Below are 14,716 nucleotides of genomic sequence, written 5' to 3'. Positions count from 1 at the left end.
AAGGTCGTCTATTACCAATTTTTTCAGGTTCCACGTGTATGCATTAATATACGATATTTGTTTTTCTCTTTGTGATTTACTTCACTCTGTATGACGGTCTCTAGGTCCATCCATATCTCTACGAATGACCCAATTTCGTTCCTTTTTATGGCTGAGTAATATTCCATTGTATATATGGACAACATCTTCATTACCCATTCCTCTGTTGATGGATGTGTAGGTTGTTTCCATGTCCTGGCTATTGTAAATAATGCTGCAATGAACACTGGGGTGTATGTGTCTTTTTGAATTATGGTTTTCTCTGGGTATATGCCCAGTAGTGGGATTGCTGGGTCATATGGTAGTTCTATTTCTAGTTTTTTAAGGAACTTCCATACTGTTCTCCATAGTGGCTGTATCAGTTAACATTCCCACCAACAGTGCAAGAAGGATTCCTTTTCTGTACACCCTCTCCAGCATTTGTTTGTAGAATCACACCATTGATAAAATGTATTTTGTCTCTAAAAATATCGCAATGTGATTGAAAGAGAGTGCATTTGCAACGAACAATGAAAAAATGCTGTCATATCTATTATTAAGTGGTTGTATAAACTTTCATGAGCTAACCTAGTTTTAGTCTATACAATAGTATTATTTCTCTAGAAAAATGCATTCTAAGCTCCAAAACACTTGATGTACAAGTGTTTTAACATTTGATCTATTTATAACTTTGTAAGCCTTATTACTTGATTGATGGTATCTTTGATTAGTTGTAGAATCTGAAATGTATTGAGTTTTTAAAATACATTTATGAAGTGTTTAATGCTGTATTAAAATAATTTGGGGTCTTAAGAGCATCCACTCACCCCCTTGGTTGCTTAACGTTGTGAAGGGTTACTACCATAATAAATCCAAAAGCGAACTTTTTTAGAGATAATTGGTCAGACCCAATATGGACTTATACATTCACAAGTGAACTATCCACATTTTGTTTTGTGAGGGCAGGGGCACTTGAAGAAATTTCTGGAAGAAGGAACTGAGAGGATATTGTGGACAGAGTAAAGACAACTATTACAGGAACAAATAGATTGCAATTTTTCAGGTCCCAATATCCAATCACATTACAAGGGCAGCTGATTCTCCTGATGTTACTCTTACTTACCCTTCCCTTCCTGGTTATTCATGCTGCAAGTGTCCCAGTTTCTGCACGGTGGTTATTGTGGCAGCCTTGGTCAAATCTGCCTCCCTCTGTGCCACAACTTCACCCTCCTCAAGCCCTGTGCACTCTTGGATTACATCATTTTCCTTCTCAGACGTCTTTCATCACTCAGTTACCAACTGACAGAAGTAGAAAACTTTGCTTTTCATTCATCAGCATCTGAAATCTAGCCTCATATTTCCTTTTCAACCTTATTTTCTGCTAATAGAAAGCAGAAACCTTCCCTGCCTGAGAGACTAGTGCACTCATGGAATCCTGCATCCATCTTTCTCATGCAAACACACCACTCCACGTTCTGATGCGATGCTTCTTCAAGCTTTTCTGCTCTCTCACCTACCCTGCACCTGTTCTTCTACCTCACCAGGATCTCCAGTCCAATTGTCCAATCTTTCTTTCCCATCTGGCAGACCCTTCCTGTTTTCAGTTCATTGCCTTTTCATATAAAACTTCATGCCAAGCAACCCTGGAAAGTGCACAGAAAACATATTGGAATCCATGGTCTCCAAACTCAGCCGGACCTTCAGGATCGCCAGAGAATCTAGCCAGCTCTTTCTCATTCCTCTTTCAAAACATTCTTCGTTCTCTTTTGCACCTCTAACCTCAACATTGCCTGATTTACTTTCTCAACCAGGGACTCAGGACTAATTTACAGAGTAAATAAAAACCAAAGGGTAAGAACTCCAACTTCTCACCTGCAAGTCTACAAACATTCTTCTCTCTCACTGTCACCATGAAAAGACGCCCTATGGTGAAAGGTTAGTCCCCCCATCCTTTGCTTTCTTCTCTTGCACCTTGATCCATTTATCATCCCATTGTCTTTACTGCATTTTTAACCCCTCACACTAGTGGGACCCTCCCCGCTTCAACATTTTTGCCTGCTCACTTGCTCACCAGCTCTTTAGAACCTGTTTTCCCTCTAGATGCAGACAGATCTCTGTCTTCCATTGTGCAGCTGGTTTTCACTGAAGAGTTGTCTACATTGTCTTCATCTTCATATCTTCCTTTCCTTGCTCAGTTGATTGCAGTGTGACTTGTAACCTCAGTACTTCACTGAGACTGTTCTCTCCAATGTCATGAGTGACTTTCCAGACACTAAACTAATGGATATTTTCCAAAATTTATTAATCTCTCAAATTCATCGGTCTGTGCTGACCACTCCTCCCCTCTTGACAAAAGCATTCCCTCGGCCTGTTTGACCCTGCACTCTTAGTTTTCAGTTGTTCCTTCTCATTTTTCTTTGTGGGTTTCTCTCCCCCCGGCCCTTAAAAGTTGATATTGATTATGGCTCTGCCCTCGGTCCACTTCTCTTTCTCCTTATACACTCCCACGGCAGTGCTATGGAAATGGCCGTATCTATGGCGTCAATACCCAAATGCGTATTTCCAGTTCAGGTGTCCCTCCTGAAGTGCAACTGGAATCATCCTGTGAACATCACATAGTTACTCAAAGATGCGTATCTCGGCATCCACACCAAAGCTTCTTTCTTCTCCAATAACTTGGAGAAATATTCTTAGCTGCCCATCTGCCCAAGCCCAAAGCCTGAAAATCAGCCTAACTTCTTACTTTATACATACCGATAACATCACCACCCTGCAGGGTTTCTCATGGCCTTTAGTAGCTCATCAAAGCTCTTGAATTTGGCTCATCTTCCTGTCTTGATATATTCCCTCAAATCTCTCCAGACACACCCTTTTCTTCTTTTTTTTATAAATTTAGATACAGTCGACGCATAACATTATATTAGTTTCAGGTGTATAACATTCGATATTTGTGTATGTTGCTAGATGATCACCACAGCTAGTCGGGTTAACATCCATCATGATAAGTAGTTAACAAATTTATTTTCCTGTGATGAAAACTTTTAAGATCTACTATCTTAGCAACTTTCAAATATACAATACAGTATTATTAACTATAGTCAGCATGCTGTTCACAGAGGACATGCTTTTCAACCTGAAGCGCTCTGACCTTCACTGAACTTTGTCCCCAAAAGGCCATTCTCTTTCTCCCTCCAGTCCTTTTAAGCTTTTTGTCTTTTCCAGAAAATATTAATCCATATACCTCAATCCTGTACTTTTTTCATACATGTGGCAGATTATAGAAAAATGTAGAGTTGCTTCTTTTGATCAGTACTATTACTTCTCTTCAGCAGTTTCACTATTTTCTGGATAGTAGTTATTCCAGAATCAGTTTGTTGAATATAATTTTTATTCATGATTTCAGTATTACAGTCTAACAATTCTCGATATTTTATTTAACTTTAAGATTAGAACATGAAATTGTACTAGAAGGTTAAATGTTTTAGGATGGCTTCAAGAAAATTCAGTTATTTGTTTTAAGGAAATACGTTGGACAATATAATTTGTTTGTCCCTATATTTCTTTAAGACATAGAACTGGAGAGAGGAAATTTACTTATCTTTAGAGGTTTGGAGAATGCTACTTATGACTTAACTCATTCCTGATGTCACTGAGTGCCTAAAAAGTACCAGATAGTAAGTGAGGCTCCGGGGTTAAACTGGTAAACAAAAATTAGCATTGCCTTTGTACTCCTAAAACCTTCAGCCCAAAAGAGGAAGACCAACTTTCATCAAATGATCACGTACCAAAAGCTGAATGGAAAACTGTCAGAAATACAGTGAGAGAGGTTCTCTGACTATATGTGAGAACTGCTCAGAGATGGAAGGTTTCTCGGAAGTTACAGCTCCCAGGGTTTTTCAGCTGTTTGTTTTTGGTTTTGGTGCTTCCGGTGGATGAAGTACAGGAGTGCCTCAACAGGCATTCATATGGCAACCAGAGTGGATGCTACTGCAAGAGTACAGGGGAAGATCTCCCAGGTCAACAGTAGTGGAAGCAAATTGGTAGCATCGAGTAAGTGCCCACTGCACACGAGGTGGCAAAGAATCTGGTGATAACACAGTGGGGATAAAGAAAATGCCAGTGAAGGCTCACAAGACCCTTGCGTTAAATGTGCATTTTGATGGTTTAGTTTTATGAATCTTTTAATCATAGTAGAGAATTGCACGCGGAAAAATTTATATCAAATTGTGTATGAAAATGGGTCATGTTTGCCTTGGGTAGCTTATAAAAATGGAGAAAGGTAACAGAGCCAAAATGTTTGTAATTGAGACAAAAATTATTAAGGAGGTAGTTCCAGTTTCACTTTAACAATGATCCTGAGAGATAACACAATTTAAGATTTTTTATTACTTTCTACCAATAGTCTTAGGTAAGGTTTTTGTGTTTTGTTTTGGTTTTAGTTTTTGTGTTTTCTTTTTTTGTATGAAAAAAGAAACTAAACTGTGTCTGTTAATGAGGGAAGAGCGCTCATTCAAAAAGATGTTCAGACAACTGGAGTTCTTTTTAAAAGGCAGAATACTGCCATCTGTTGTTCACTGAAATTGTTTCTAGGCTAAGCAAACAGAAACCTCAAGTTCAAGTTTAACAGCAATTCTTAAAATTCAACAAACAAAAGACCATAGAATTCATCACCTTTAGGAGTTCATACTTATTTCAGAGACTCTGATTTTTTTCTGTAATATTTACAAGCTTGTGCTCAATCAGAGAATCCAGTTTCTTCCACTAACAGAAATAATCATGCTTTTTATTTACATAGCAACTTACACTTAACCAAGCCTTCCCAGTTCATTTGCGTGAGCAGTCCCGGGAACAGTATTACCTGAATTCCTCCTAGCTTTTCCAGTCACCTCATCTTTTTATAATTAGAAGAAACAGAGAGAACCAGCCTGGAAGTCAAAGGCAGCTAAGATTATCTTCTCAGAGATATGGTTGCTTCCTCGAGTAAGCGATTTCATAAGTATGTTTTATTTCCTAAATAATAAAACAGGATTCTGTGATAGTTGTTATTTTTGAGGTTGTTGGGTGAATTTGCGAGTGTCTGGAAGATCTTAGAAAACATAAACAGAGGGACACTTTTAACACTTTGGGGCTTATTTGCAGACAGAATGTAGGGAAATATTTAAGGACACAAGGCCATGTACTACATCCTATTTGGTGACATGGAATGTTCTCTGACCATCAAAAGAGAAGGAGGTTAAGAATTCTGGTAACTGCTGGAGTTTGCTGTGTCTCACATCTCAAATGGGTCCCGACCAACTGAGATGTTTTTAGAAAGCAGTTTGATGAAGGGCCCTGTATGTTTTCCTCCTACTGTACATACATATTATCTTAAGGAGAAAATCCAAAGGTCAACTCATATTCCCTGCCAGAAAATTAAAATAAGCAAACATCTGCTTCCTTAGGATGACATTTAGCCAAGGTTCAGCCTACAATGAGTTACTGCAAAATTTTCACATGATTTCATTTTTTAAAAATTTCCCAACCAACTTCAAGTCTAAAATTATAAATGGGTCCTATGAAAGTATAAACACATATGCAATTCTGCTGGCTCTGAGGTCAGAACCAGTAATGCACCAAAGATCACTTATTGAATCCAGCTCATCTTCTAAATGAATTTAGACTAAGAGACTGCTTCCTGGTATCAGAGAGAAAGATTTGGAGGGCAAGGGGTGGAAAACTGCTTTAGAGAAATAGGATGACACAGCTTCCCAAAGCCTGTCAGGCATCTTTTCCCAGCATTAGGACCAAAGCTGGGTAAGAAAAGTCCCAGTGACTCCTTTTATGTGTCATCCCTTACACTGTTTATTCCTCCCTTATCCCAATTCCCTTTTCACCCTGAGAATGTTCTTCCCATGTCGTGTTTGCCTCCCAGGGTGTCTCCCAAGATGACTAAATAGAAAGAAAGAAAAAGAAAAGACTTCCAACAATGGAGCTAAGATGCCTGCTTTTAGAATTCCTTTCACGTAGTGTGTTATAAATCCTACCAGTGCAGTCAACCATATTAACTGAAACCAGGACTTCTGTACAATTACTTTCTAAGAGCCTAAAATTAATCTCAGAACTACTCTGAGTATATAGGAGTAGGGGATACAATCTTTATGACTATATTTACCTAGAATAAAAAGTGAAACTAAGTTTTTGCATTTGTTGTTTTGTCAGTAGAGAAATGATATCTCTATGCTGTCTTCATTTATAAAGAAACTACTGACCCAGTGTCTGTAGTAGACAAACACACACATACATATACAGCCCTTTTTGCACATAATCTTTTTCAGTGCAATAATAATAATGATGGTGGTGCTATATAATATTTTTCAAACATGTACTGGAGGCCAAGCACTCTACTGAGGTCTTTATGTGCCTGATCCCATTGAATCATTAATAATACTATACAGGAGGCATTATTATTGCCCTCTTTTTAGAGATGAGAAAACAGGAGCTAAGGAGATAAGTGACTTTCCCCAATTCTCACCAGATCTGAAATTTGGACGCCGGCAGTCTGACTCTAGATCCTGTGTTCTTAAAGGCCCCATGTACTACCTCATAAAATAAAAATTTGATATTGATGAATGAATAAAACTTCCTCTCTTATATCCCAATTTTTTATACCTTTGCTTCCAACTTCTCACATATACGACCTCCCAAATTACATACATGATGAAAATATACACTTGTACCTATTTGTACATCACGTGTTAATTCATAAACCAAACTTCACTTTTTCTCCCTTGTTCTAGGAGTGGTAGTGCATAGCTTTAATGTAGCTATTATATTATGTCTCATTTCAGGTGAAAGAACGTGTTGGGTTTAAAGTAGTAGGGAGCCCTCTTAATCAGTAGTTGATCTGTTCATTTTAAAAGTTTTTAAAGCAGAGAATCATAAAAATACAACATATTTTCCATATCTCTAGCAATATGTTGATATTTTAACTTGATACATATGAATATGTAGATTTCACACATTTGTGATGAAGAGACAAGAATGTTTCTCTTTGGGTATATTTTCACTATATTGATTAGAGTTCCAAGTTATGTTACATGCAGCACACCCATACTTCATGGTATATGACTACGAGCTTCGGGGTTGGTTTTGTTTTGCTTTTTGTTGTTGTTGTTGTTGTTGTTGTTTTTACAGTAGAAATGACAGCCATTTGGAAGCGTTCTGAGTTGAAAATCTTTCAGGCACATTATCATTTTCTTCTTGAATCTTTGCAGTTATATCACCCCTACTTAATTTAACAGAAGTCATTGTCGGGGCCTCATCTTTATGAGTCTGTTTATGAAGTCTTTAAAATTATTCAACTTAGTTTTTAAAGAAACTGTTCCATTGTTTACTCACATATCACTGGTTTATAGATATTTTATTAGCATATGTAAGTTACAGTGACAGTTGCAAGTGGCCTAAACAGATTTAGGACCAAACAAAACTGACACTTGGCAAATGTGCAACTCAACTATTGGGAGTGGAAGTTCTAGAAAATAGTCTATTCCCCATAAGTACTTGGTGTACATTAGACATTTTACCATAGGAGGGAAACAGCCATCAGTGAGTCAATAATAAGTTAGAAGGTGAAGCTTGAGTAAGATTAGCTCCTTCGAAACAAGGACTTTTCGAAGTCTACATAATAATTTTAAAAGGTTTTTTATGTCTATAGCACAGGGAACTACATTCAATATCCTATTATAAACCATAATGGAAAAGAATATGAAAAAGAGTTTATATATATCTCTGAATCACTTTGCTGTACAACAGAAATTAATGCAACGTTATAGGTCAACTACACTTCAGTAAAATAAAATTTAAAAGTAAATAAATCAAAATCTTTTAAAAAAATTTAAAATTCTTAATGAGCCAAGAAATAAGTTTTAAAATTATTTGATTCTTTCTTCTTTGATGTTTGTGTGTGTATGTATGTTATGTAAAGAAATGCTTTAGGCTTACAGAATTGGGAGGGATCTTAGAAAGATAAAGGCTAGTTCTCTGATTTTGCAGGGGCAGAGCTCGAGGGCTCCAACGGATACAGTATCGCCTAGAGAAAAGCCATGGTTTGTTTTGGAAACCATCATACAACTTAAAATACTGAACAACAAAAAAAGTGGCCTAATTTGAGGGATAAACCATCTCAACTAGGTTATCAAGATAATTATATCAGTTCTAGTGCTTTTGCGTTTATAACCTATCTTTGAGTTTCATGTAGAATTATGAAGAGAGGCTTTTGGGCTGCTTCCAATTCTTTTCCTCCAGTTAGAATAAATTAATGTCCAAAGCAAGCGACACATCACATGATTCACTAAGTCGGAAGACTTGAGAATTATTACATCTTCTGCCCGTGGGCAGGGATGTATTTAACCTATTTCATTAAGTTATCAGTTTAATCTTTGCTTCAAAATGCATAGGGAGAAGAGCTATAACGTGACTATACTGGTGCTGTCCCCCCAAAAAAGTTGTCAAGAATTGGATGCCTTATCTTCACCCCACCCTCTATACCAGATAATCTCCCTAATCATTTTGAATCGGTAATTGCTGTTGACATCAACTTGCCCAAACCCTTTCTGATTTCCCACTTGGGCACTTTCACTTTCTTGGAGTGAAATGATGTTTGTTTACTTCTTTGTTTTCATTTACCTTGTTCCAGTAGTTATTTCGTAAGACTTCTTAATGATATTTTTCTTTTAGAAATTCTCCATTTCTGAACAATCTGTTGATAGAAACCCAAACAGAGTGCCACAGTAAATAATCTGTCACGTTCCTTAAAGATATATAATTTTGTTTTACATTCTAGTAGTCGTTTGACCACATAGATTTATTTGCTAAATTTTTCGTAATTTGCAGCTTATGGTGGTTTAGAAATTTAGATGCCCTTTATAGAGTGCAAGTGTTTTCTGACCCCTACACATTTTCAAAGCTTTCCCCCTTTATCATACCACAACTGTAATTTCAAAGTTTTACCACAGAAGTAGTGACAGTAAAAACAAAATTTCTATAATTGAATTGATTGATACATGCCCAGTCTAGGAGTTACATCTAATGTTATTTCTAAATGTATTTGTTATTGTTTCCTTAACTTATCTCTGACTCCAGATTTTCTTGGCCCTTGGTTTATGTTGAGTAAAGTAACTTGGAAGCAAGCTAGATTGTTACCATAGCAACCAGCATTGCGTAGGACATCCTGGAGATGGTGAACTAGACTGGAAGAAGATAAAGGGGGGAAGGAAGATGCTGAAAGAACGGGTTGCTTTGCAAAGTGGTGGATTTACCAAAAGAATCAGTTATTTTGGGCTTGATGTATAAAACTGCACTTTATTCCACTGTTTATCATACTTAAATTCCAGATTTTCAATTTAGAGGTGGCAATCCACATTTGGGTGTCATTTAAATAGTGCCCAGGAAATTATACTTACATTTTCTTAAATGTTAAATGTAAGTATTTCCATTATAAGGAGAGCTTGCAGAGTAAAATGTTTTTTATTGCTTGGTCACTCTTTTCAAGGAAAAGATTCGTTTGATTATATGCACCGTAAAAAGACTCAACTGTGGTTTTATGCTCAGTAGAGTTGGTTATTGCACTCAAAGATGATTTCAGGCTGTTAGCTTAAGACTTTCCTTTAAAGTAGCTTTAATATAAACTTAACCTTTAGTGTTTATTATCACTAGCTAAGATTTCACCAGTTAAATGAAATTTTTTTCCGAGTGTTATTTGGTATACCTAGAAATTGAATTATATTATTTTGAAAGTTGAATAGGTGTGGAAATACCCTCTGTGTGAGTCACTCTGTGTTGTTTCATAGTTTGTATCATATGATGAAAAAACACTACCCATCAGCCGAAGTCCCTCTCCCCTGAAACTCCTTTATAGTGACTCCCTGGACATGCCTGGGTCTTTATAATTTGCCTGCTCTTTATTGAAACAGCAGCCCATCTATCTTTCAGTCTTTCATCATTTCGTGTGTGGTTAGCCTTGGCAAGTTGGTGGCAAACACATCTGATTGTTGGTTTTAGATTTCATGCCTCATTGAAGCCTTTCATTATTTGAGTCAAAAACTGATGATAACTTCTTATGTGTGATACAACTTTGAATTGTTACACAACTTTAATTTTTAAATCGTAAAACTAATAAAACAAAGACCTGACTTTATAACAGTAGGGAGACTCTTCCAATAGTTGAAGTGTTTGGTTTCTTAGCCAATTCCAATATGGGTAATATGCTTTTTTTTTTTAAATAGATCTTTATTGGAGTGTAATTGCTTCACAATACCGTGTTAGTTTCTGTTGCACAACAAAGCAAATCAGCTTGGCCTGAGTATTGCTTTTTCTTTTCACTTGAAGACCTTCGCTTTCACAAAAGCTACAGACAGTATAAGTAACATTGAATTACATAATGTGCTTGTTTTCTAAGTTCTTATGTAACACTAACATTGGCTTACAAGGATGAGTTTTCAGTTCTGCTTCTATTTTAAAGTTACTTTTAAATTTTTAGTTATTTGTTTTTTTCTGAGTATATAAGAAATACATCCATTACTTTAAAAAAAAGATATAAAATTAGAGAATTATAAAATGCATTTGTTTTCTCACCAATAATTTATTTTAAAATGTAATTATGATTGTCAATGAACACGTTCTACTTTTTCTTCAGATTTGTAAGTTTTATGTACTGAGACCATTTTGAGAAAATCTATTAACTATTAGAACATAAACTGTTAATTTTATTGTCAAAACATCTTAAAATTTTATGTCCTGGGTACGAAGTTTGACTTAAAATTTATTTTTTTAGGGAAATAGTACAGTGATGTACTAGTTTAAGATTATTAGAACAACATGGGTAGGAATAAATATTACTATTTCATAAGATCACACTGGGTGAGTTTTTCAGAAGCATAATAATTAGAGTTGCACTTGAAAATACGTTTCTAAAAGGGAATGTTAACCTAATTGAGTGGCATTTCTCACAAATATTTTTTTAAGTTAACAATGTAAATAAAAATGTGAAATACACATAATTATATACCCTAAAGCTATTAATATTACACTTAAATTTTCATGTTGGTTCATGGAAGATATTTAAACCTACAAAGAGAGAAAAACATGGCACAATGATTAAATAAAGCATTAAATAATTACAGATATATTTAGTAACGTACAATGAAAACGTTCAGTATTTATTTCAGCCTGCTAGTTCAGCTCTTGAGCTGTGGAAATAGAGTATGTATTTGTGTTTGCAGCCTGACGTTTCCATGCTCTAGCTATCTGATTCTGAGTTATTTTTGACTCAGTTATTTGGCAAGTTATTTTTTTTTAAATAGTGTTTTTTTAAAATTTATTTTTTTTTTTGGCTGTGTTGGGTCTTCGTTGCTGCACGCGGGCTTTCTCTAGTTGCGGCGAGCGGGGGGAGCTGCTCTTCGTTGTGGGGCGTGGGCTTGTCATTGCAGTGGCTTCTCTTGTTGCGGAGCGCGGGCCCTAGGCGCGTGGGCTTCAGTAGTTGTGGCTCGCAGGCTCCGTAGTTGTTGCTCGCAGGCTCTAGAGCACAGGCTCAGTAGTTGTGGCACACGGGCTTAGTTGCTATGCGGCATGTGGGATCTTCCTGGACCAGGGCTCGAATCCGTGTCCCTTGCATTGGCAGGTGAATTCTTAACCACTGCGCCACCGGGAAGTCTTGGCAAGTTATTTCTGACTAATAAAAATGAATGTAATAAGAGTACCTACCTTGTACACTGTGCTGAATAAATACCAACTGTCACCATTATTATCCACCATTATTATAATTGCTACTCTTATTGTTCTAGTACGAAAAGACATAATTTCTATATGATAGCTTTACAGAATAATTTATCCTTGCTTATAGTTATTATAAGACTAGATACCTTCACAGATGTTGGGTGTTTTCATAATTATCATATTTTTCTGATTGCAAAAAATATATGTTCACTTTTTCTGTGACATACTTTATAAAAATAAAACAATATTTTATGAATATTCTTCCAAATAAACATTTATAGACCTACCCAAATCTTTTAAATAAGTGCATTATACTTTATAGTATATTTGTAATATAACTTTTTTAAACAATTTCTCTGTTGATGATGCATTTGTGGCCACATTCTTTGATTGTTATCAGAGCATTGCAGTATCCTTTGTGACCTTATCTTTATATTTTTGTATCTATGTAGTTTTTCTTTGGACTACATGTCTACATTGTCTTGCTAGATTATAGGATATATACATTTAAACTATAAATTGATAGACTCAGCAAGAATTTCTTTGCAATGATATTGGCTTATTTTTTACTCACTGCTCATTTCCCCAAACCATTACTAATACTCGGTGCTAGCAGTCTTTTATTATTTTGCAATTTAGTAAGTAAACTTTTTTTTTTTTTTTTTTTTTTTGCGGTACGCGTGCCTCTCACTGTTGTGGCCTCTCCTGTTACGGAGCACAGGCTCCGGACGCGCAGGCTCAGCGGCCATGGCTCACGGGGCCAGCCGCTCCGCGGCATGTGGGATCTTCCCAGACCGGGGCACGAACCCGTGTCCCCTGCATCAGCAGGCGGACTCTCAACCACTGCGCCAGCAGGAAAGCCCAGTAAACATTTTTTTTTATTACTTTAGTTTGTGTCTTAAATATTCGGGAGGCAAGTAGCTTTTGTATATTTGATTATTAAATTTTGTTTGAATTGTATATTCATTTCCTTTTCCCAAGTTTATCTTTTATTGATTTTTTTTTAAAGGCCTTTTATTTGCATATGTTTTATCTTCTCTGGGTAGCAGATATTTTCTCATGGAGTATTTGTTTGTTACCTTTGCTTATGGCATATTTGCTTATGAGAAGTTTATGTCTTCATTTTAGTCAGATCTGTTAGATGTTTTCTTGACAGTTTATGCCATTTATATTATTTTTAATGGTCTTCCTAATCCCAAGATTATAAAATTTTTCATCTCTCAGGAGTTTATTTTTAAGTCTGTTGTGAAAGAATGATTAAACTTTATTTTCTCCCAAATACATAGCCAAACCTCTAAGAGCCTCTTATTGAAAAACTCCAGAATTATTATTTCTAGTATTTATATCATTATCATTATTGAACACTTATAACTGTTCGCTTACAACACAACAGTAAGTGCTTTACCTGTAATCTCCCTTTTACTTCTTATCATTACCTTCTGAGGTTGGTACTCTACTACATCCATTTTACAGATGGAGAAGTCACAGCACCGAGAGCTTACTAACTTGCCAAATCATGCAGCTAGAAAGTGGTAGGGTCAGGAAGTCATGACTGGGATGTAAGTAGCCAAGTTCCAGAACCTCACGCCAATCACCGTGTTATTCAGTTTACAGTTCCGTGGGTTCCTCGTGCCTCATACTGTGGTAGTATTCCAATATTAACAGTCATCTGCATGCCGTCTTTAAGCTTCACCTACTTTCTTAACCTTGACCCTGCCCATGCTCTCCCTTATTCCCACATCTTCCCGCCTACGTTCCTGCCTGACCAGCAGGATGAGGAACGATCCTGTCCTCTGTTTCTAATGCTCTTCATTTCTTTAGCAAATATAGAGTAGTAACTCTGAATCTGATAGGCAGTTTGGCAGAATAGGACAGATGTGCCACGGAATTCCAGAACTGAAATTTCTGTTCTTACCAACCACAAGAAGAGGGACAATTTGTGAATCTGAACAAGTTGAGTTGCTTTTTGTGCTTATCTCTAATATTAGTTGAATAATTATCACACACACACACACTAGAATATTACTAAAATTAAAATTTTATACTATATTAGTGTTGCTTTTCAGAATGAAATTTCTTTTTTATGGCTGAGTAGTATTCCATTTTGTGTGTGTATATATATGTGTGTGTGTGTGTGTCTGTGTGTGTGTGTCTGTGTATAAAAAACATCTTTTCCCATTCATCTATCAATGGACACTTGCTAAATAATATACATTAAAATGTTGAGCTCTTCATTAGGAGTGATCAATATGAATTTTTTTGTTGTTTCCTGAAACTTTCTATTTTTTAAAAACTGGTGATTATCTTTGTATCTCTTCAAAGAGCCTCCGTAGGTTCTAACAGTAAAAATGTGCCCTGAACACAAAACTGGCAAAAGCCACGGCAACTGTTGGCAAAATTTGAAACAGAAATGTGATTTGAATGTTACTTTACTGCAACCCTAGTGTCACTTCAGTCTACGTTTCAGAAAAAGCCCGGTTTCCCTCCCTGTGCCTCCAACCTCAGGCCTTTCTTGCCTGACCTCCTGTGTTTGGTGTCTCAGTCTCCAGGAACCAGTATCACTGTGGATATTGCTGTGATGGGCGAGGCTCACGGTCTCATCACCGACCTCCTGGCAGACCCTTCTCTGCCCCCCAACGTGTGCACGTCCCTGAGGGCAGTGAGCAACCTTCTCAGCACGCAGCTCACCATCCAGGCCATTCACAAGCCCAGAGTGAACCCCGTCGCTTCCTTCAGTGAAAACTATACCTGCTCTGATTCTGAAGAAAGCTCTGAAAAAGACAAGCTGGCTCTTCCCAAGGTAAGTATGAATGACATGCTCCCGAAAGGGTGAAACTGTTTCTTCCCATTGTCTCCTGGGCCTCTTTCTTATCACCCCAAACCCACATGGAGATTCATATCAGTGACTCCCCAAAGATGTGTCTGTCAGTCATGGTAACCAAAGTAA

The 14,716-nt window shown here is 36.8% G+C and overlaps 1 protein-coding gene across 2 annotated transcripts in view; it reads left to right on the top strand.

Moving 5' to 3' along the window:
- PDE3A (phosphodiesterase 3A) overlaps positions 1-14,716 on the top strand; it is a 310,516-nt gene that overhangs the window by 240,279 nt on the left and 55,521 nt on the right. For both annotated transcript variants that reach the window (XM_027129458.1, XM_027129457.1), the window contains exon 3: positions 14,312-14,569. In XM_027129458.1, the coding sequence (XP_026985259.1) occupies positions 14,312-14,569 (258 nt within the window). The remainder of the gene's footprint in view (positions 1-14,311; positions 14,570-14,716) is intronic.

Source organism: Aethalodelphis obliquidens, unplaced genomic scaffold (assembly GCF_003676395.1).
Source record: "Aethalodelphis obliquidens isolate GAN/ISIS:26980383/991018 unplaced genomic scaffold, ASM367639v1 scaffold36, whole genome shotgun sequence".
NCBI lineage: Eukaryota > Metazoa > Chordata > Mammalia > Artiodactyla > Delphinidae > Aethalodelphis > Aethalodelphis obliquidens.
The sequence above is the reverse complement of the archived record's forward strand: the minus strand, read 5'-3'. Positions and strand labels throughout refer to the sequence as shown.